The sequence below is a fragment of the Malaya genurostris genome, unplaced genomic scaffold, assembly GCF_030247185.1.
Source record: "Malaya genurostris strain Urasoe2022 unplaced genomic scaffold, Malgen_1.1 HiC_scaffold_22, whole genome shotgun sequence".
NCBI classification, from domain to species: Eukaryota; Metazoa; Arthropoda; class Insecta; order Diptera; family Culicidae; genus Malaya; species Malaya genurostris.
This window is the reverse complement of record NW_026682652.1, coordinates 24,080-47,939: the sequence shown is the minus strand read 5'-3', so window position 1 is coordinate 47,939 and position 23,860 is coordinate 24,080. Positions and strand designations below refer to the sequence as shown.

At 36.8% G+C, this 23,860-nt stretch overlaps 1 protein-coding gene across 1 annotated transcript in view; it reads left to right on the top strand.

Moving 5' to 3' along the window:
- LOC131439954 (pyrokinin-1 receptor-like) overlaps positions 1–23,860 on the top strand; it is an 84,151-nt gene that overhangs the window by 50,785 nt on the left and 9,506 nt on the right. The window contains exons 2-5 of the mRNA XM_058611075.1: positions 10,471–10,636; positions 10,835–10,967; positions 21,260–21,515; positions 21,585–21,799. Of these exons, the coding sequence (XP_058467058.1) occupies positions 10,471–10,636; positions 10,835–10,967; positions 21,260–21,515; positions 21,585–21,799 (770 nt within the window). The remainder of the gene's footprint in view (positions 1–10,470; positions 10,637–10,834; positions 10,968–21,259; positions 21,516–21,584; positions 21,800–23,860) is intronic.

The following is a 23,860-nucleotide window of genomic DNA, read 5'->3' as shown; positions in this document are numbered from 1 at the left end:
GGAGTGCGCAAATTAATTTTAGTGAAAATTTTCGAACGAACTTTATTGTGTTAGTTTATGCTAACCCATTGTGTGTTGTTTAGTGTGCTCTGCGCTAGAGTTTTTTGGTACCATAATTCACCGCCGAACTTGATTCTCGTGTTCTTCCGTTCTGCTATTTGTAGGCAGGAATGTGGTTCCTATTGTTGCGTACATTGCCAGTCTCTGATGCAATAAATACCTGAGACTAGGATTTTATACTGCATCTTGTTTATTCGTTACTGAGCAAGCCCAAAATGCACCCGTACAAAGTCCTATTCCATAGCTATAGGCACAGTTTTCCTAGCGATTTTCTCTAGCCCATTTAATTTGTAGATTTGTGATAATGATTTCTGAACTCTTTGCGACTTAGTAGCGTAGAAACTGAATTTTTTACACATTTTACTATCAAGCCAAAGTTGTGTTTTTTTTTCTTGGTTAGTGATCCGTGCCGAATAAATGAGTGGAAAAAACTTCTCTCTCATACAATTGAGCCATTATGTCAGAAGTATCCAGAGAAAATTACATTGATTCAATATTCCAGATTCTGATCGAATTGATTCACGTGTCCGCCTGAACAGTCAGCAAGTCTAGTATATGAATTGAAAACATCATAAAATATTTGCTTTCGAAGGTTGAATAACAAACTGGCAGCACCAGCGTAAAAGTTAGCCGGATTTCCGGAGCGTTCATCTGAAAGAAAACTACCCGCTACCATCAAATTGTCCCTTGCTTTTCCATCCCGAATGTGACTAACTGGATAAAATAAGAGGGTAAACATTGTACTGGTTGTGCTGATAAATTCTATTTGTGGCCCACTTGTTGCCAACCGTAATCACTTGTTGTTGTTATTCGATATCGGATGGAACCGTGCCCGAAGACTTTGTTCCCGTTTCAACTGGCTATCGCACATTGTACACTTGTCGCGGACAGTCCGAAAAGGACACTTGGACTATTGCTCCTGGCAGATCGACACAATGAACGGAGACAAAGGATGAATTGGTGCGCGATAACAATGCAATGCCGAGAAGTGACGGTCATTCGAGTTCCGGTCGTTGTGAGTCCGTTGGTCACAGGCAAGTTTACAGCAAGTTGTTGGTCAAACACGTGAGCCCGGTTTTAGTGGTTTGCGGGAGAAAGCATTTTACGATTACAGAATATTAAAGTGTACTAGAATTTTCGGTTGCAACATCGCACCATCAACCGAATAAAAATGGTTCACTTCAGCAAGAAAAAAAAACCAAATTGAAATTCTCCTCCAGTTTATTCTCTAATATTAAACTTTGTTCAAATTGGGAAATAAATCTCAAGTAATTCGTCCGAAAAGTTAGGAGCAAAATTTTAATCAATTTCGATTCCACAGCTGCCGTGAGATGTTCTGCGTTAATTTCTACTTGAACATCAGCAGAAAGTCGACAAAATCTGAGCAGCTCAACAAAGACTGTTTCCATTGTTTAGACAGCCTTCATTCGGAAATATGGAATGTTTTGACAGCCTTGACGTCTTGATCTCTGAAAAGGAGTAACATTGTGACGCGAAAGATTCAAAGCAGGATCACACCACCCGTCGCAGTCACCCAGGACAAGTACAAGATGAATTATTTGTGAAATATATACGCTTCTAGGGATTCACGCTACCAAACAGAACGACTAATCGACAAAGGATATATTGTGTTGACAGAAAGAAAAAGCTGTCATGATTTTGCAGGCGGAATTGTGTCTTTCTCTCGTCACGTCATGTCTTGCAAATTCGCTCTTATTTATTTCTGTTCGACTTCATTATTATTATTTCATTCTATTTCATTCTGAATATTGATTATAGAGACAAAGTCTTTGTTTTAATTCTAGTTGTTTGTAGTACATCTTATAACAGAAATAAACAGTTTCGGGAAATCGTTTTTTACATTTTCTTGTAGTTTAACGTTTCAAAAATATTGTGTCATAATCTCAAACCAATCAATCAAATTCAGTGTAAGTTGCCAAAAAAAATCACTTTTTGAGAAAAAAAATTAGGCGCGTTGTTCTGAAAACCAATTTTTCGAAGTCCGTGAGGACGATCCTGCAAAATCTACTGAAGCGATACTTTTCAAACTTGGAACATACTTTCTTGATATTGAATACCTCCCCCCAACATTTTTGAAATTTTATCATTTTCATATTATGGTAATTTTCACCTCAAAATTTGCAAAAAAAATTAGCGTAAGATCGCGTTTTTGCTTATATACTGTTGAAAAATAAAAAAAAATAACTTGAGAACGACGGAGGGGGGAGAAATAACTCGTACTTTAGGTAAATTTAAGAACATTTTTGATTTCAGATAATCCTACGCCGAGTTATCATGTTCACCGCGCAACATGATTCACAAAAGCGGTTTTGGAGAATGCTCTGTTACCTCCTTATTTTTCCCTATTAATATACGGAAATTTAACTAAATATTCTTTGAATGATGCTTTATAATGTAAAAAAAAGTTTGAATAGAATGGTTTAAACTGTTTCTCCGTAAAAAAAATACAGAAAAAGTGTTTTTTCATTCAAATTATCCCTTACTCCTCCCTTAAACCAATTATTCGAAATCAAACGAACCAAGCGAAATGCTGCACTTCTGTTACTTTAGCCTATGAAATTCCAGCAAAACAGGGTATTATTTTTGAATCAATTGCATAAAACCTACTTTGTTATTGTATTTTTGATAAAATGTTTACATACATGCGAATATTATTTACAGTTTTCATTGACATCACCACGATATTACTGTACTACCTTGTATGGATGGAAAAGATTCATATACATCGCAAAGCATGCGATTCCTATGCAAATATCTTTTCAAATAAACTTGAATCCATTGACATTCTATCTTTCTTTTGGGCCCACATCTCGTAAGGTGACAATGATTCAGCACCGTGTTCAACCAAAATCACACACCGGAAAACAAACATTCGTGCTTTGTGTGCCCGGGGCCGATAGTCTCGCTTGTGTTTTCAAAATCTAGCTTCGGTGTTGGTTTCCGTTTGCTTTATCACGTGTACGAAATCGAACACCAAACAGAGTGTGCTTTGCTCGTAGAGGCGATGATGTGTTTTCTTCTTCCGTACCACCGCATGTTCGCGAAATTTTAAACACCTTGTAGTTCCGGAACCGGAAGTCAAATCCGGATGAAATTTAATAGTTATGTATGGAAACATAAGACCTTGCATTTGAACCTAAGTTTGTGAAAATCGGCCAAGCCGTCGCTGAGAAAAGTGAGTTCGTTCCATTCAAGATTTTGTGACCACTATTTCTGGTGTTTCCGGAACTTGAAGCCGGGGACTGGAATTGCCAGACTGGATACGTCTGAAATTAAGAAATTTTGTGAAGAACCACAAGACCTTTCATTTGAATCTAAAAAAAATGTGAAAATCGGTTTAGTCATCTCTGAGAAAGTGTAAGTAAGTAATTTGAAATTTAATTTTTTTCATTATTCACTCTGTAATTCAGGAACCGAAAGTCGGATCAAGATGAAATTCAGAGATTTTCTATAGAATCATAAGACCTTTCATTTGAATCCAATTTTGTGGAAATCGGTTCAGCCATCTCCAAAAAAAGTTGGAGCATTTATTTTCTTATATTTTGCACATTATACCACATTAGTCCGGAACCGGAAGTTGGATGCAAACAATATTCAGGAATATTATATGCGACCACAAGATTTTTCATTTGAATCTAAGTTTGTGAAAATCGATTTAGCCATCTCTGAGAAAAGTTAGTGCACAAAACGTTACAGGCATGTAAATGCGTAAATGCATTTCACCTTGTAAAAGAAACACACACACAGACATTTTCTCAGTTCGTCGAACTAAGTCGAATGGAATATGACACTCGGCTCTCCAGGACTCGGTTCAAAAGTCAGTTTTCACAGTGATTGCCTAACCTTTCTATGTAAGAAAGGCAAAACGAGTCTTGAGAGCAGTTATATAATAGTATAATAACATAAGTGACGTAAACGTCAAAACTCATAACCGCTCAATTTTCTTGTTTTATGGATTAACCGATATCAACAATTTTGGGCTCGTTCGAGACAACCAAACCTCCGTTTACGTAAACTTTTTTTATCTTACCTCTTTTTACGTAACTCTTTTTACGACAAAAATCCCAAATATCGTAATCTTTTTTTACGTTGAAAATTCCAAATAACGTAATCTTTTTTTACAAACCTACTTCGTAAAAAGAGGCTTTTGCATACAATGAAAATCGTTTCCGGCTCATTTATATTACATGGAAATTACTACAATATGGGTATTTTCGGAACGGGTTTGATGAGTAGATGTCGGAAAACGATGTTTGAGGTGGTTCTGAATTCCCAGATGGCTACTTCCGGTTTATTGATATTCCTTGAAAACCCTTACAATATGGGTATTTTCGGAGCTGGTTTAGTGCATATCGCGTAGAAAATAATGTTTGTATATTACTGGATTACTGATCGTATCCTATATGGTATTAGTATTTTTGAAATGGGAAGAGTCGCTTACAACAAACTATGTTGTGCCTCTAAAAATCACGTGATATACTGTGAGTCGAAGTGTTCTTTTCTGTACTCCAGCTGCTTGTCAAAAGTGAGCCTGTGTGTGCCACAACCTGTGCAACTTCATGAAAACGGAAGTGTCAATAGTAACTTGATGAATAAAAAAATTAGTGTAATCCGTCCAATGTTTTATGTAATGTAAAATTATATTGGCTATATTTTGAAAATATTGTGGCAGGTTCAGGGTTTCGGACTTAGAAAATGGTACCGACGGGTTCGAGCTTACAACCGTCAATTAACTGATTTATTTTTTGAATTGTAGTTTTGTTCGATTTACATTTTCAATTAGTGTGAGTGTACATTTTTACCGAGAAGTCTTGAGTCTTGACCATTACACATTTAAAAGAAGTTTTGGATGTAACGATTGGAGAAGGCTAATGTTTATTAAACATCGCTCGGCTCGCGGCGATGGCAAGAACAATTGAAGTTATTTATTTTCCTTCGCGCTAGGCGGAAAATCCACGCCAGCGGCGCGCATGGTTTAATGTGTTTGATTTCATTGCGTTACTTTGCTTATGCGCTGTAAGCATTTTAAGTGTTGAAGCAAAGAGGATCGTCATTGGTACCAAGCATAATTTCGGTCATGTTGGTCCAACTCGTAAAATGTTTAAAGTTTATGATTTGTAAAATGCTGATGCACCAAATCATAAGACTGAATGTGCTACAATGTATGGAAACGGAAACGTTTACAATGTATCTACATTGTGTCGAAATGAAATGTATTATTGAGGTCGTTCTGACTATGTGGATAGGGATTAACGTGGTGGTGGTTTCGTAATTCCGCCACAATATTATTTAATTTAATTCTCAATTTATTGAATAACTAAGGTTGAACTGGAAGTCGCCATTTTGGAATTCAGAACCACCTCAAACATCGTTTTCCGACATCTACTCATCAAACCCGTACCGAAAATACCCATTTTGTAAGGGTTTTCAAGGAATATCAATAAACCGGAAGTTGCCATCTTGGAAATTGATGCTGCTTAGAACATCCTTTTCCTGTAAATACTCATAATTTCCGTTCCATAACTATTTAATATATTATACATATCTAATAATACATATACATAAGGAAAACTTTTTTTACGGTGAAAATTCCAAAAAACGTCACTTTTTTTACGTCATAATTCGATTTACGTAGTCCCGATTATTACGTAAATGTACACCAAATGCCTTAAAGGAGCCTCAATGAGTCGAAATGATCCATCTTGTTCACCTGATTTGGCTTTCTAGAACTGTTATCTGTTCCCAAACTTCATATTATCTCTGAGCAATTGATGTGAGTTTCGTTTTCGAATTTAAGACCGCTACTTCCGGAACCTGAAACCGAAATCAATATAGCCAACGTAACTTTGTATGGTCAGCAACTAATATCAACTACAAATTTAGCAGATGCAATGAAATGTAATATAGTAAACTGCTCAATAATGTCATTTCCAAATGGAAAAGTTCTGTCTGTTAGAAATGTGAGTATCATTCTCGATCGTGATCGTACATCCTATCATCATGAAAATCGGCCTAGTCATCGCAGGTAAATCTATGTGTGTTCTGTTCTGGAATTTTTGGCTGTTACTTTCGGAACCGAAAACCGGGAACCGTTAACCTTTCATTTGAAGTGCCAAGAAGACAAGAAGACAAGAAGACAAAAAGACAAGAAGACAAGAAGACAAGAAGACAAGAAGACAAGAAGACAAGAAGACAAGAAGACAAGAAGACAAGAAGACAAGAAGACAAGAAGACAAGAAGACAAGAAGACAAGAAGACAAGAAGACAAGAAGACAAGAAGACAAGAAGACAAGAAGACAAGAAGACAAGAAGACAAGAAGACAAGAAGACAAGAAGACAAGAAGACAAGAAGACAAGAAGACAAGAAGACAAGAAGACAAGAAGACAAGAAGACAAGAAGACAAGAAGACAAGAAGACAAGAAGACAAGAAGACAAGAAGACAAGAAGACAAGAAGACAAGAAGACAAGAAGACAAGAAGACAAGAAGACAAGAAGACAAGAAGACAAGAAGACAAGAAGACAAGAAGACAAGAAGACAAGAAGACAAGAAGACAAGAAGACAAGAAGACAAGAAGACAAGAAGACAAGAAGACAAGAAGACAAGAAGACAAGAAGACAAGAAGACAAGAAGACAAGAAGACAAGAAGACAAGAAGACAAGAAGACAAGAAGACAAGAAGACAAGAAGACAAGAAGACAAGAAGACAAGAAGACAAGAAGACAAGAAGACAAGAAGACAAGAAGACAAGAAGACAAGAAGACAAGAAGACAAGAAGACAAGAAGACAAGAAGACAAGAAGACAAGAAGACAAGAAGACAAGAAGACAAGAAGACAAGAAGACAAGAAGACAAGAAGACAAGAAGACAAGAAGACAAGAAGACAAGAAGACAAGAAGACAAGAAGACAATGAGACAAGAAGACAAGAAGACAAGAAGACAAGAAGACAAGAAGACAAGAAGACAAGAAGACAAGAAGACAAGAAGACAAGAAGACAAGAAGACAAGAAGACAAGAAGACAAGAAGACAAGAAGACAAGAAGACAAGAAGACAAGAAGACAAGAAGACAAGAAGACAAGAAGACAAGAAGACAAGAAGACAAGAAGACAAGAAGACAAGAAGACAAGAAGACAAGAAGACAAGAAGACAAGAAGACAAGAAGACAAGAAGACAAGAAGACAAGAAGACAAGAAGACAAGAAGACAAGAAGACAAGAAGACAAGAAGACAAGAAGACAAGAAGACAAGAAGACAAGAAGACAAGAAGACAAGAAGACAAGAAGACAAGAAGACAAGAAGACAAGAAGACAAGAAGACAAGAAGACAAGAAGACAAGAAGACAAGAAGACAAGAAGACAAGAAGACAAGAAGACAAGAAGACAAGAAGACAAGAAGACAAGAAGACAAGAAGACAAGAAGACAAGAAGACAAGAAGACAAGAAGACAAGAAGACAAGAAGACAAGAAGACAAGAAGACAAGAAGACAAGAAGACAAGAAGACAAGAAGACAAGAAGACAAGAAGACAAGAAGACAAGAAGACAAGAAGACAAGAAGACAAGAAGACAAGAAGACAAGAAGACAAGAAGACAAGAAGACAAGAAGACAAGAAGACAAGAAGACAAGAAGACAAGAAGACAAGAAGACAAGAAGACAAGAAGACAAGAAAACAAGAAGACAAGAAAACAAGAAGACAAGAAGACAAGAAGACAAGAAGACAAGAAGACAAGAAGACAAGAAGACAAGAAGACAAGAAGACAAGAAGACAAGAAGACAAGAAGACAAGAAGACAAGAAGACAAGAAGACAAGAAGACAAGAAGACAAGAAGACAAGAAGACAAGAAGACAAGAAGACAAGAAGACAAGAAGACAAGAAGACAAGAAGACAAGAAGACAAGAAGACAAGAAGACAAGAAGACAAGAAGACAAGAAGACAAGAAGACAAGAAGACAAGAAGACAAGAAGACAAGAAGACAAGAAGACAAGAAGACAAGAAGACAAGAAGACAAGAAGACAAGAAGACAAGAAGACAAGAAGACAAGAAGACAAGAAGACAAGAAGACAAGAAGACAAGAAGACAAGAAGACAAGAAGACAAGAAGACAAGAAGACAAGAAGACAAGAAGACAAGAAGACAAGAAGACAAGAAGACAAGAAGACAAGAAGACAAGAAGACAAGAAGACAAGAAGACAAGAAGACAAGAAGACAAGAAGACAAGAAGACAAGAAGACAAGAAGACAAGAAGACAAGAAGACAAGAAGACAAGAAGACAAGAAGACAAGAAGACAAGAAGACAAGAAGACAAGAAGACAAGAAGACAAGAAGACAAGAAGACAAGAAGACAAGAAGACAAGAAGACAAGAAGACAAGAAGACACGAAGACAAGAAGACAAGAAGACAAGAAGACAAGAAGACAAGAAGACAAGAAGACAAGAAGACAAGAAGACAAGAAGACAAGAAGACAAGAAGACAAGAAGACAAGAAGACAAGAAGACAAGAAGACAAGAAGACAAGAAGACAAGAAGACAAGAAGACAAGAAGACAAGAAGACAAGAAGACAAGAAGACAAGAAGACAAGAAGACAAGAAGACAAGAAGACAAGAAGACAAGAAGACAAGAAGACAAGAAGACAAGAAGACAAGAAGACAAGAAGACAAGAAGACAAGAAGACAAGAAGACAAGAAGACAAGAAGACAAGAAGACAGGAAGACAAGAAGACAGGAAGACAAGAAGACAAGAAGACAGGAAGACAAGAAGACAGGAAGACAAGAAGACAAGAAGACAAGAAGACAAGAAGACAAGAAGACAAGAAGACAAGAAGACAAGAAGACAAGAAGACAGGAAGACAAGAAGACAGGAAGACAAGAAGACAGGAAGACAAGAAGACAAGAAGACAAGAAGACAAGAAGACAAGAAGACAAGAAGACAAGAAGACAAGAAGACAAGAAGACAAGAAGACAAGAAGACAAGAAGACAAGAAGACAGGAAGACAAGAAGACAGGAAGACAAGAAGACAGGAAGACAAGAAGACAAGAAGACAAGAAGACAAGAAGACAAGAAGACAAGAAGACAAGAAGACAAGAAGACAAGAAGACAAGAAGACAAGAAGACAAGAAGACAAGAAGACAAGAAGACAAGAAGACAAGAAGACAAGAAGACAAGAAGACAAGAAGACAAGAAGACAAGAAGACAAGAAGACAAGAAGACAAGAAGACAAGAAGACAAGAAGACAAGAAGACAAGAAGACAAGAAGACAAGAAGACAAGAAGACAAGAAGACAAGAAGACAAGAAGACAAGAAGACAAGAAGACAAGAAGACAAGAAGACAAGAAGACAAGAAGACAAGAAGACAAGAAGACAAGAAGACAAGAAGACAAGAAGACAAGAAGACAAGAAGACAAGAAGACAAGAAGACAAGAAGACAAGAAGACAAGAAGACAAGAAGACAAGAAGACAAGAAGACAAGAAGACAAGAAGACAAGAAGACAAGAAGACAAGAAGACAAGAAGACAAGAAGACAAGACAAGACAAGGTTGCTCGCGACGGGCGGGTTGCTTGCGAGTAGCTCGGATTTTGACGATGCGCGAACAAGATTTTGACACACTTTCCAGTGCTTTTGGCTTTCTAGTATTTCAATCCCATAAAGCCTTGTTTTAAATATTTGCTTGTTTTTTTCGGCTTTCAATCATTCAGCCGTTTTCGTCCAGTCTTTTCATTTTTTCTAGCTATTTATTTTGTGGTTTTGGAATTTTATGTGTTTTCAGGTATTGTTTTGTTTATATTTCAATTATTATTATTATATTCATTTATTTTTTATTTTTAATCTTTTTCGGCAGTTTTTCTTATTTTTCTGTTTGGAAATCATAAATTTTTCAAGTTTTCTCAGCGATTTGGATTTTTCAATGCATTATTTGGTCTGTCTTTTTATTTTGCATTGCTTTTTACCCTAATCGTTCGGTGGATTTAATCATTTATGATTTTTCAGTCAGTTTAGCTTTTTTTGATCTATTTTTTCTGTAAACTTTTTAGATCCCTTTTTCGTTCGGTCGTTTATTCCAGGCCTGTCACAGAAAAAAATGAAATTTTCGTGATTTGTAAATTAAAAGTACAAGACATTGGAACGTGAAATAGGCCAAGCAATATCTGAGAAATCAATGTGAGTTCCATTTCGATGTTTTTGACCGCTTTTCCTGTACTTCCGGAACTGGTAAAGTTAACTGGCCCCTCCCGAAATAAAATCGTGGATACGTGTATGAATTATATATCTATTGCGTAAAACTGATCGTCCGGTAAAAATTTGCATAATTTGATATAAAAATTTCCAGTGACTCCATAACAGTTATCAATTATCAATAATACATGAAACAGCATTTTCCTCGTTTTCCTCTTTCCAGGAATGCCACTGGAAGTGTACGGTACCTGGTATCCGTACGCGTATCCGTTCAACCAAGTGGCATGCATAATCACCGGACTGCTCTCGGAAACGGCTACCAACGCAACCGTACTGACAATCACTTCATTCACCGTCGAACGGTACATTGCCATTTGCCACCCGTTTCGGTAAGTATGTTGGTAACCTCACTAACTGAAATTGAAATTCGTACTAACAAAAAAGTCTAATCGGGTTTATAAAATTTTCACACCAAGTTCGACCGTCGTACTTGACTTCCCAGCTTATAGGTTTTTCAGACCACAAACCACCCGTCAACCATTTCGGCAGTATAAAATCCCACCACTTTTTATTCCTTTCCCTCGCAGGTCCCACACAATGTCGAAACTGTCACGGGCCATCAAGTTTGTGATCGCAATCTGGTTGATAGCATTCGGATTGGCCACCCCCCAAGCGCTCCAGTTCGGAGTGGTGGAAACTGTCAACTCACGGCTCTGCACGGTAAGTCGGAAACAGGATCACCGTGACGAGTGCTTTTCAGAAGTACCTATGTGCTTTTGGAGGAACTACCTAACGGAGTGTGGTCAGCAGACTGTCATCCCTCAATGCATACAGAGTTTATTGAATTTGTTGTCATTCAGCGGGATGCGAGGGTATATTTTTTTTTTTCTCATCCCACCGCAAAAATCGTGATCCCTCTTATCATCCCACATTCAGATAATTTTTGCCATTAAATGACTAATCGAACAAACTCCATGCACAGTGACGATAATTGGCAGGGAGTCTCCGTTGTGCTTGGGGTGGGGAAATTACTCAATCAAGAATAGTTGCGTTGTATTTACTGGCGCCATCAGTCATTACTGTTGAATTGACGGTTTGGGGAAAGCCGCAGAAAAAAAGTCGTCAATTTCATCGTTTGATTTCATAACTTTGAGCATGAATCATATCTTCCAACGATAACCTGAACCAAACAGAGGAATGTTTTAAAAGTTTCTGCACACTTTCCCATTAAAAAAAATGGCGGGTTGGTAATGTCAGAGACATAACTAAGCAATGAATGTAGCATCAAATTTTTATCTTCTTCAATTATCAAATAAATTAGAGATTTTTTCTTTTCGAGTTATTTGTGGTCGTGTCGTACTACTGAAAATTATATTCCAAAATACTAATAATATCTCCGATGACTAAGTGAAAATATTATGTAGAAACGTTAAATAAGACAAGAAATATTCGCGATCGAAAACTTATAGCTCAACTATGTGATAAATTTTGAATAGGTGCCCAATATTAAATTAACCTGATCATTGTATTCACTTCCGAGTGAATTTCAGTTCTTTAGATAACATTTGGAGCCATAAAAAGGGTTGATTTTGTATAATGTTCTCCGTCATTGTTCACTTTTCGTTGTATTTTGCTTCAATGCAAACGACTAGCAGTTGCATGACGCAGTCGATATTCTTTGAAGAGAAATTGATTTTGCGAATTTCATTTCATTTTTGGACATACAAAGGTCAAGATGTTCGCAATATTGATAGTAGTGGCGCATTATACGATTGATTGGGCTATATTTTGCATAATTTGTTCTAGTGTTTTTTTCTAAAAATAATTTCCTGGTTCGTAATTGACGGCTAGGTGTATAAAAATTTAGTTGCGATAATAAAGAAGGTGATTGAATGTGAGAAATAATGTGTTGTGATGTGATGTGAAGTGAAGCCACCATCAGTTCAAGGACTTGCCAGTGGATGCGGGTAGACTTACAGTAGCCCCGATATGACTCATCCATTCATCTTTTTACTATAGCTGTTACCGAAAAGCGAACAAAAAGGGTTGGGCGGATACGTAAGTAGAGTCACTTACTCGTATTCCGCGGGAATAAAAGATGCTCTTCCAACCATAATATCCAGTGCATGGATGAAGCATATCGCTATACATGCTTGAACCCGCCTGATGGTTTGTTTGAGAAGGGCGCGTCAGACTCATTTCAAACCTTCAGAAGGAAACAAGTTTCCTTCAAGTGACTTGGGCTGGCTATCCAAAATCCCTCGTCCAGTCATCAATTCGTACGATGCCCTGATGCTCCCTCCCCTTTACGTGATAAATGTTTTATATTGATAAATACAATGAAAAATAGTGTAATGAAATTAATATAACATAAAATGATAGATGATAGATTACAAAATAATATAATGTAACATAATATACTATAATATAATACAATGTCATACAATATAATATAATATATTATAAAACAATATATAAAATAACAGTTGATGTAGAGTGTTATTTATGCTCTTCTATCTTCGCAATACTGCAGGAAGTAGAATATTTCTCTTCTAATAGCAATACTAATATCCACATCTTTAAATAATATATGTTATTATTATCGATGACGAATTAGTAATAATAACAATAGTGATAACTACAATGAAAATAATAATGAAAAATAATATAATATAGTACAATGAAATATATACTAAATAATACAATGAATAAAAAGATATGTTGCGATATGCTATGATATTCTATTACTTGAATTTATATGTCATTTCTCATCCTCTCATTCTGCCATCAACGCATTCCATCGACCAATTGTCACCACAGACACACGTGTAGGCATGAAACAGGAACCAGTGAGGACCAAGCTCATCTTGTGACGACCTTGATATTTAGTTAAATGTTACTTTAAAAATGATAACTTATAAGGGAAACAAATTTATATTTTGCGCATAGGTACGTAGTACTACTCATAATAAACCCTATAATATAATATAATACAATATAATATAATATAATATAATATAATATAATATAATATAATATAATATAATATAATATAATACAATATAATATGATATTAAGCAATGCAGTATAATACCATACAACATAGTATATAACCACATAAAATAGTGTAAGACGATAATATATGAAACAATATGCTATTATACAATATAACAGTTAATGTCGCAGTGTAAGTTACGCTCTAATAATAATAATAATAATAATAATAATAATAATAATAATAATAATAATAATAATAATAATAATAATAATAATAATAATAATAATAATAATAATAATACATGATGTAATAAAGAAAAGAATTATATGTTGTAATATACTATGATAAACATTGCACTTTGGGATGGGCTTCTACCTACAAGCCATTTCGCACCCTCTCATTCTGCTACTAACGCAGAAGGCGATAGCACCCAGTCGACGCCGTTCTATTGACCAAATGTCATCATAGACGCTCGGGGAGGCATGAGATAGGGACTTGTGAGGACTTAGTTATCTCACCATTTGACGACCGAATGTGTTGAGAAATAATGTTGCTGATAAAATAAAGCATTGCAAGGTCGCGGCGTTCTTTAAGTGTTTGAATATTGATGAGCATGCAGCGTGCTTCATATGATGGTAGAGGAAATGCTGTCCAGTTTAATTTACGAAGTGAATATAAAACAAATTGTTTTTGAATAAATTCGACGTGTTCTTCGTGAATAATATTGTATGGATTCCATACTAGGCTGCAATATTCCAAAATAGGTCTGACATATGTAGTGTATAATAATTTTATTGTGTATGGGTCCTGAAAGTTATGACTGAAGCGTTTAATAAAGCCCAGCATGCTATTAGCTTTATTGATTATGGTATTGTAGTGTTCCACCAAAGTGAGCTTGGAGTCTAAGATTACGCCTAAATCTCTTACAATTTTACATTTTTCTACAAGTTGATTTCCTAGATGTATGTTTGTGGATATAGTTTCATTTTTCCTACTGAAAGCTATTGAGTTACATTTTTTTACATTGAGTTAGAGTAGACTTTTGCAGCACCAAATGTGGAATAGATTGCTTTCGTTCTGGAATATTACAGCGTCGTTGATATTTTTAATTGACATGAAGAGTTTCATGTCGTCTGCATATATAAGCACTTTCAGATTTTTGAGTATGAAGGAAATGTCGTTCATATGTAAAATGAAAAGGAGAGGCCCTAAGTGAGAGCCCTGAGGTACGCCAGAAGTTACATTAATTGGTTCAGACAGAATGTTGTGGAAGCGGACTACCTGAACACGATTCGTTAAGTATGATTTGAGCCATTCCAGAAGGCTATGTTCTATACCATATTTTTGTATTTTTTGTAGAAGTAAAGGTATGTCAATACAGTCGAAAGCTTTGCTAAAGTCTGTGTAAAGAGTTTCTACGTAGTTGCCAGCGTCCATTGCATTCAGAGTGAATGTCGTAAATTCTAAGAGATTTGTTGTAGTTGAGCGGCCTTTAAAAAAGCCATGTTGTTTGTTTGTTATTACATTTTTAAGTTTTTTTTTCATAAATACGTTTATTTCTTAAGGCAGTTTACATAAGTTTTTCTTCGCCGTAGCATCACTTTTACATAATATTCTTATCCTAATTTAATTCTAACATAGTCACAACGTTTTGCATTTATTAAAACATATTCTCTTATTACTTAAATATCATCTTAGGTAACTCGTCATTAATTATGAAATCTACTCGGAAATATTATTTGAACCAAACGATTAACTTCTATAAATTATAAAATAAGCTGTTATTTTCAGACATTTTGTTAATAATTTCATAAACTGTTTCGAGTTTGTTTGTATCATTACATTATTTTTATTCTAATTTAGCTATTGGTTGAACTCATGGACGCAGCTGGGATCAGAACTAAGTCTTGAAAGGGGCCTTTATTAAATTGAAACTCCAGTTTTCTTTATGAAATGATAAATAAGTTTCATGTATGAAAGGTCACGACAAGCAAGAATGTCTCGAACTGGGATATTGGATAGTCTACCTTGGGTACGCAAAGAATTTATTAGTTGAGATCTGACATCACGATACTCCACGCATGTCCAAACGACATGATCAATATCTCGATAACCTTCGCCACAAGCACAATGATTAGTCTCGGAGAGCCCAATTCGAAGGAGATGTGCATCTAACGTGTAGTGATTGGACATGAGTCTGGACATCACACGAATGAAATCTCTACTCACATCCAGTCCCCTGAACCATGCCTTTGTCGATATTTTCGGAATAATTGAGTGCATCCACCGACCCAGATCATCTTTATCCCAAGAAGCTTGCCAGCTGGCAAGTGTTCTTTGGCGAGACGAGCTATAGAATTCGTTGAAAGCAATTGGTCTCTCATAAATTTCACCCTCAATAGCACCACGTTTGGCTAAAATATCGGCTCTTTCATTGCCAGGAATGGAGCAATGAGCCGGGACCCAGACTATAGTGATTAGATAATTATTGTTCAATATGTCGTTCAGGCACTGTTTTATTTTGCCCAGGAAAAACGGTTCAGTCTTGCCAGTCATGTTTGAGCGAATGGCTTCAATTGCACTCAGACTATCTGTGAAGAGGAAATAATGGTTTGGAATTAATGTGACGATTACACTCAAACTATAATGAACTGCTGCTAGCTCTGCTATATAAACAGATGCAGGTTCTTGAAGCCTAAATGAGGCCGAAACATTATTGTTGAACATACCAAACCCTGTCGCTTCTTCAATTCGCGATCCGTCCGTGTAAAACATTTTCTCAGAGTCAATATGCCTGAACTTACTTGAAAATATTTTTGGGATTTCCGTCGAACGTAGATGATCCGGGATTCCACGCACTTCGCGCTGCATGGATGTATCGAAAAATAAAGTTGAGTCAGGGACATTTAGGAGGCTGACACGGATAGGAATATATCTTGAAGGGTTGATTTCCTGTGACATATGGTTAAAATATACTGTCATGAATTTTGTTTGAGATCGAAGCTCGACTAGTCGTTCGAAATTATTAATTACCATGGGATTCAGCACCTCACATCTTATTAGCAGGCGTGATGAAAGCTCCCAAAATCGATCTTTTAATGGAAGAACTCCCGCCAGAACTTCAAGACTCATTGTATGTGTCGAATGCATGCACCCTAAAGCAATTCGCAAACAACGATACTGAATTCGCTCCAGTTTGATAATATGAGAGTTTGCAGCGGAACGAAAGCAAACGCATCCATATTCCATCACTGAAAGTATCGTTGTCTGATACAATTTTATTAGATCTTCCGGATGAGCACCCCACCAAGACCCTGTTATTGTTCGAAGAAAATTTACTCTTTGTTGGCATTTTGTTATCAGAAACCTAATGTGTCCTCCCCACGTGCATTTGGAATCGAACCACACCCCGAGGTATTTAAAAGTTAAAACCTGTTGGATCATTCTTCCCATCATATGGAGCTGAAGCTGCGCGGGATCATGCTTTCTTGAAAAGACGACTAACTCTGTTTTCTCCGCAGAGAATTCGATACCAAGATGAACAGCCCAATCGGACAAGTTATCTAAGGTATCTTGCAATGGTTTATGCAGATCAATAGCTTTGGGTCCAGTAACTGAAACCACGCCATCATCTGCCAATTGTCTTAGTGTACATGGGGTTACTAGACAGCTGTCAATGTCATTTACGTAAAAATTATAGAGGAGCGGACTGAGGCATGAGCCTTGCGGGAGACCCATGTAACTATTTCTGAGTGTTGCCAAATCGCCATGTGAAAAATGCATGTGTTTCTCTGACAAAAGGTTGTGCAAATAATTATTTATAACCGCTGGGAGTCCATTTTGGTGAAGCTTGTCTGAAAGAACATCAATGGAAACTGAATCAAATGCTCCTTTAATGTCTAAAAATACAGATGCCATTTGTTGCTTTTGAGCGAAGGCAATTTGGATGTCAGACGAAAGTAATGCAAGGCAATCATTCGTCCCTTTATTTCTACGGAAGCCAAACTGAGTATCTGACAACAAACCGTTCGTCTCGACCCAAGTGTCGAGACGTCGTAGAATAATTTTTTCGAACAATTTTCTGATGCAGGACAACATCGCAATGGGTCTATATGAGTTGTGATTGGAAGCTGGTTTCCCCGGTTTTTGAATGGCGATAACTTTCACTTGTCTCCAGTCAGGTGGAACAATATTTTGCTCAAGAAACTTGTTGAACAATTCCAACAAACGTCTTTTTGCGAGGTTGGGCAGATTCTTCACCAAGTTGAATTTAATTCTGTCCAACCCTGGAGCGTTATTGTTACAAGACAAGAGTGCTATAGAAAATTCCATCATTGAAAATGGGTTATTAATAAAACCATTATTTGGAGGAGATTCCCGTATAATGCTCTGCGTAGGAACAGAATCTGGGCAAACTTTCCTAGCAAAGTCAAATATCCATCGGTTCGAGTATTCATCACTCTCATTGCCCACGTTACGATTCCTCATTCGTCTGGCCGTGTTCCAAAGAGTGCTCATTGAGGTATCTCTTGACAAACCTTCGACAAAATGTCTCCAATAGCTACATTTTTTGGCTCGAAGTATGCTCTTGTACTTGGTTTCTAAAACCATAAGTTTTTCAAAATTCTGAGGAGTTCCTCCTCCCCGTTTTAGAAACGTCTTGCAAGCATTTTGTTTTGCGAGTTTAGCCTCTGAGCACTCTTTGTCCCACCAGGGGTTGGGAGGCCTTCTGTTAGTCGTTGGCCCAGGAAAGCGTTTAGTTTGGGATTGTTCTGCTGCCTCCAGAATCGAACAAATGAGGAAGTCATATTCTTCAAGTGGAGGGAGCTCTTCCATTGAATTCAAAATACTAGAGATACTACTTTGGTATTTAATCCAGTCGATATTTTTTGTCAAATCATATGGAATACTAGCGGAAGTAGCAATGCAATTGCTACTGCTAATTGAGATGATGATTGGTAAATGATCGCTACCGTGTAAATCAGGCAGTATTTTCCAGGTGCAATCTAGTCGAATTGATGTTGAGCAAAGAGATAGATCTAATGCACTTGGGCGTGCCGGAGGTCTTGGGATCCGTGTCATGCTACCCATATTTAATACCGTCATGCTAAAATTGTCACAAATGTTTTGTATTAAAGATGATCTGCTATCATTGTAAACGGAACCCCACATAATACCGTGCGAATTTAAATCCCCCAGAATCAATCGTGGTGCAGGAAGGGCTTCAACCATTTCATTAAGCTGTTGCTGTCCAACTTGTGCTTTTGGAGGAATATAAACCGAAGCTATGCAAATATCTTTGCCTTTAATGTTTATTTGGCAAGCAACAACTTCTATACTAGAAGTTGAAGGGATGTTTAATCTATAAAAGGAATAGCATTTCTTAATTCCCAAAAGCACTCCACCATACGGAGAGTCTCTATCGAGACGTATAATGTTAAAATCATTAAAATTTAAAGCTACACACTTAAAAAATGTTACATCTTTTTAGATGCACATAAAAGGAGCGTCGCGATTTACTTACATTCACAATATAAAGCATTTAAAGATAAGTCGTATCATTAACTTCACAGTTGTTTTAGCTGAAACTTACATCGATACAGACGCAAAATGTATGTTTACATGTTAGTAGATGTAATATTGTGTCATCACCGAAGAAATTACGGCAAACTTGAATTTACGTCAAGCGTAAATTTCATTTTTTCTAAGAGTGTATGTTTGAAGTAAGCCATGTTTCGCATAAAGCAAATACATCACATTTTTGACTATGCAATAATATTTTAAATGAATCAAGTTTTGGCATGATGCTTCGACAATTCCACTGCAGGACAGTGATTGTATCATTTGCGACGGGTGATAAATTATCCATCAAAAGATACAAAACCTGAGACAATTGGCCATTGAGCTGATAACTGCTTCAAAAAGGTTCTAGCTATTGGAAGGAATGCCATTATGAGGGTCTTTAAGGGTTCAGATATATTGAATGCTGAGAAAATCCATTCAACAATTTCCGAAAACTTCAGTAATCCTGTTGGTGGCTGTGAAATGGAGCCCACTGGATTATTATCTTTTTCTGTACTAGATCCTGGATTGGTTTGTGAATTTGACAAACCAGGAGGCACAGTCTTTGGTTTTGACTTTTTTTGTTTAACACGGGGATCTTTTTTTGAAGATGAAATTTTAGGTGTCTTTTTTGGTAATTTGGAGGAAGACTTCTTTCTCTTTACATTTTTAAGTTGATGAATAAGTTTTTCGTTTACAATTTTTTCAAATAATTTTGGAATGCATGAAATAATGGCAATTCCACGGTAGTTCCGAATGCTAGATTTTGCACCAGATTTAAATATTGGTACAAGAAAGGAAGATTTCCATGCTTTAGGAAAAGTACATTTATTAAGTAATAAGTGAAAAAGTAGTTGTAGTGGTAGTGTAAGTTCTCCAGCAAGATTTTTTAAAAATATTGGTGGTATACTGTCAGGTCCAGGCCCTTTTGAGGCGTCTAAGTTTTTCAGTGCTGTCGAAATGTCATGCTCTGATAGATCACGGTCAGTTTCTGAATAAGATGTATATACTTCTTGAAAAAAATTTGCAAATTGATTGCAGATTTCTGTACTATTTTTCCCTACATGTTCGTCGAGGTGCATTTGAGATGAAAAATTGTTGCTTTTTAGTTTAGTTTTTGTGTAGTTAAAAAAGTTCTTAGGACAAGTCTTTATTTCGTTTCGTGTTTCAGTTTTGCGGTTATATTCTTCATGTGCTGTGTTAATGGCTATTTTGAGTTGATTGCATAGATTTAAGTAATTTTGAAGATAAGCGTTACTTTTTTCTTGTTTGTAAGTTTTGTGTGCTTTTTGTTTCCTATTTTTCAAATGTTTTAGTTGTGAATTGAACCATACAGGTAATTTGCTGCTATGATTTTTTCTTCTTCTTTTCATAGGCAAAGGCAAAGGCTTCATGAGTTTTCTTCTTCGATACTCGTTGACACCAAATATTTCAAAAAAAACTTCGATTTTCAACTATTCATGATTACGTCATACAACTGAAACTGTTATCATAAATTGATAGATACAACAAGAGATCTTCACTATCTAAAACTTATCACTCTCTCAGAGGGTAAATTTTTAAAAGGCGCCCCATAGTAAAGTAAGTTGTTTTCACGACAAAATGGTTTTAAATCCTTCAGCGATCGTTGTTTCTCCAATTAAGGTCATCGTCCAATTACCATGCGCGCGGGTGGTTTTAGGAAATTTTCGATGGAAATTTTGAAAAATTTGACAAAACCAAAAACATACAGACCTTTGAAATACTTTGATCTATCTACAGGGTGAAAATGACTGAAAAATTCGGAGGATTTTCCGAGTCTTGTCAAAACTAGCACTGAAAAAAATGTACCTTTTTTGTAATGTAATGAGTCGGTCCAGCCATTCCCGACAAATTCGACGTATTTTCAATTAGTTAGCTCAACGAACGAAACGGATTCAAATTATTTTCTCAACTAAATATAAAAAAAAACTGGCTATAAAATAAAATCAGTTTCAAGCCGTTGAATTAAAACCCACATCAGGATTCGCGGCAGATCTAACAGATAACCCGAAATGTTGAAGGTTTATTAAATGTTGGTTCTCATCAAATTGAAATACTCACTGGACAAACAAAAGCAATATTAGACAATCCCTTTCAAAAGGGCCTTCGACGAATCGCAAAACAAGGTTTACCGGGTTGCTTTAAATCGAAAGTGGCGAGACAGGATTGAAGAACCGGTACCCCCTAAAAATGAGTAAATAGTGAATTAGGAGTTTATTGTAACGAAGACTAAAATTTACAAATATTTCATTTAGATTGATGTGCTTCCAGCCAACAAACATAGTGTCAACCCTTTTCATGGCTGTCAAGCACCTAAGCGGACCCGTTCCGTAAAAGTTCTCTGAGCTGTCACATAGCAGCCATCCATCAGAAGCTGGCAGCCGAGCAGAACATTTAATAACCATTTTCCACACTTTTCATTTTGTCGTAGATAAAAAACCGCCACTTTGAGCATGCCTTCGAGGTGTCCAGCTTTCTGTTCTTCGTCGGTCCGATGACGGTCATTGCCGTGCTGTACGTGCTAATTGGAATCAAGCTGCGGAAGAGTAAACTACTGCAGGCCGTAAAACGTCAGGGTGCGGCAGGAAGTGGCACTGGGAATGGTGGCACCAGCAGTTTCAACACCACATCCGGTGGTGCGGGAAGCCGTGGAATCACCGGTCAAACACGTGTGATACGCATGCTGGGTAAGTTCGGGTGAAATCAGGGTAAGTTCGGTCGTTCAATCATAACCGGATTTATTTCATGTTCGCCAGTGGCTGTCGTGGCGACGTTCTTCTTCTGCTGGGCTCCATTCCACGCACAGCGGCTGCTGGCGGTGTACGGAGCCGTCACCAACACGGACAACGAATTCTTCTTCACGGTTTACACTGTCCTGACGTACATTTCCGGCATTCTGTACTTCCTATCAACGTGCATCAATCCGTTGCTGTATCACATCATGAGTCACAAATTTCGTGATGCGTCCAGGGTGAGTATGGTTGGATGTAATCTTGTTGTTGTTCATCATAAGGACACTATTAGAGAGAAGTAAACAAATAACGGGTTTATTGCCGAAGACGTGATATTGGAGGATGTTGACATGTGTCAGCTTATATTCGCTCTTTAGGGTTTTTTTTTTCTATGTAACTAGATGACATAAGCCCTCAGATTAAGGCTTCCCGAATTTGGCATTCATATAGCAGTTAGACGTCGAACTGGGATGGGTTTGATCCATTTTGATTAGAAAATATAACGCCTCAGGTGGGATCGAAGAAACCACAGATTACAAAATGACGATATTGCAATTGTCGTTTCATGTCCTGGTTGTGTCTTAAGTTCAAATAACTGAACTATTGGTTGAAACAATTGAGATATTTTTTTTGCTTTCATGCATACAGGTAACTTTACTGGGAGTATGTCATTGCTCAGTTGGATGAGTGACACCTCATTGAAACGTTTCATTTTCCGTGTAGGGTGTGTGTCTTTGCTGGATGTCATTGTTAAACTGCCAGCACGATAAATCAAAAATGAAAGTATACACTCTTCCCAGCCGATATCTAATGTTGGGTCAAAACCTATCCAAACCCAACTAAGATGATGCACATCTCCCCAATTTTAGGTAACGTGTGATGACCTCAAAATTTAGATAAGTGTAAGTTTACCCAAAGTGTTATGCCATAGCAAAGCACGCTACCCATTTTTTACGATCAAGTCAAAGTTTGAGTAGATAACGACCTAATTTTGGGTAGCTTATAGAAGAGCTCGACAATGAGTAATGTCTCCTTAAAAAACAGGTAAACTTGATTTTCAGTGTAGTCAAAACAACAATCGACTAGTTTTACCAAATTTTTTCCAATCAAATTCATGAAAAACAGCAAACTTTTTCCCCGGAGGGTTTTTTTAATTCTTTCAATACCTGAACAGAAGAACTTTGTTTGCGACTATTGTGTAAACTTTGTTTAAATAGTGAAAACATCGGTCACTGCGTTTGTCGGAAAAGATCTGTACTCGTAAAAAATATTGATTTTCGCTTCAGAATCCTTACTAAATCTCCTTTTCTACGATCAGTAAAAAGTACGATTTAGTAATTTTAGTTGGTATGACGCAAAGTTGCCATAACTAAGCTCAGCTTTTGGAATGACTGAGTGAAAACGTATATTGGAGAAGCCACATAAATGAAAATCTAACAGAAAAGATAATTTTTTAATGTGGAACACATTTTTGTTTTCTATATAGGGGTGCAAACTAGAAACTCAAGAAAAATACATGTAGAAATGTGGTCAGGTTTTGAACAATTACAGCTCAGTCAATTTTGTATCAGTTATTAATATCATGTCACCATTTGATTGGAAATATTTCTACGTATTGATTTGAATGTTCATAGCCATGTATTTTTAATAGTATATCATTGAAATGTGGATTAATAGCTAGCAGTATCCTATTTTGCATGCAAAAAATCTCCGGCATACCGGATTTCCCTGCCATAGTCGACGGTTTTGAAGGAGTAAGCGATATATCAAAGGGAAAGCAGCGCTCTGATTGGTCAATCGAAGCAAAAGCAAAGCTGTTGGAAGCACGCGAATCTACAAATCGAAGCGAAATTATAGCTAACGTTTCAGTCTTATGCGTAGCTTGTTAGGGGTAGGTTGTTGCTACACAGCAAGACAAAAAGTGCCATAAACGATTTGAAGCTTTTATTGGTATGCTCTGATCTTGTGTCATGCAAGATTGGATGAAATCCCATGTTATGTCGTTTCGCCTGAGAAATTGACAACTACCCCAGGGTAAATTTTGAGTGCATAAGACTAATTTCTAATTTATATAAGATGGACTCGATTAATAATGAGCAATATTTTATCGCTTCAACCGAAATCGCAAAATGGTAGTAATGGTAGAGAAACGGTATAAAAATAACTGCTTGCATACAAAACTTGAACACAAGCTTGGTGAAGAGAAGCTTAAATATCGATATCCGTATCGCAAGCATGTACAAACATTTAATTGTATACATTTGGGCTATTGATGTAATTTCGTCGGCTACGAAACAAAT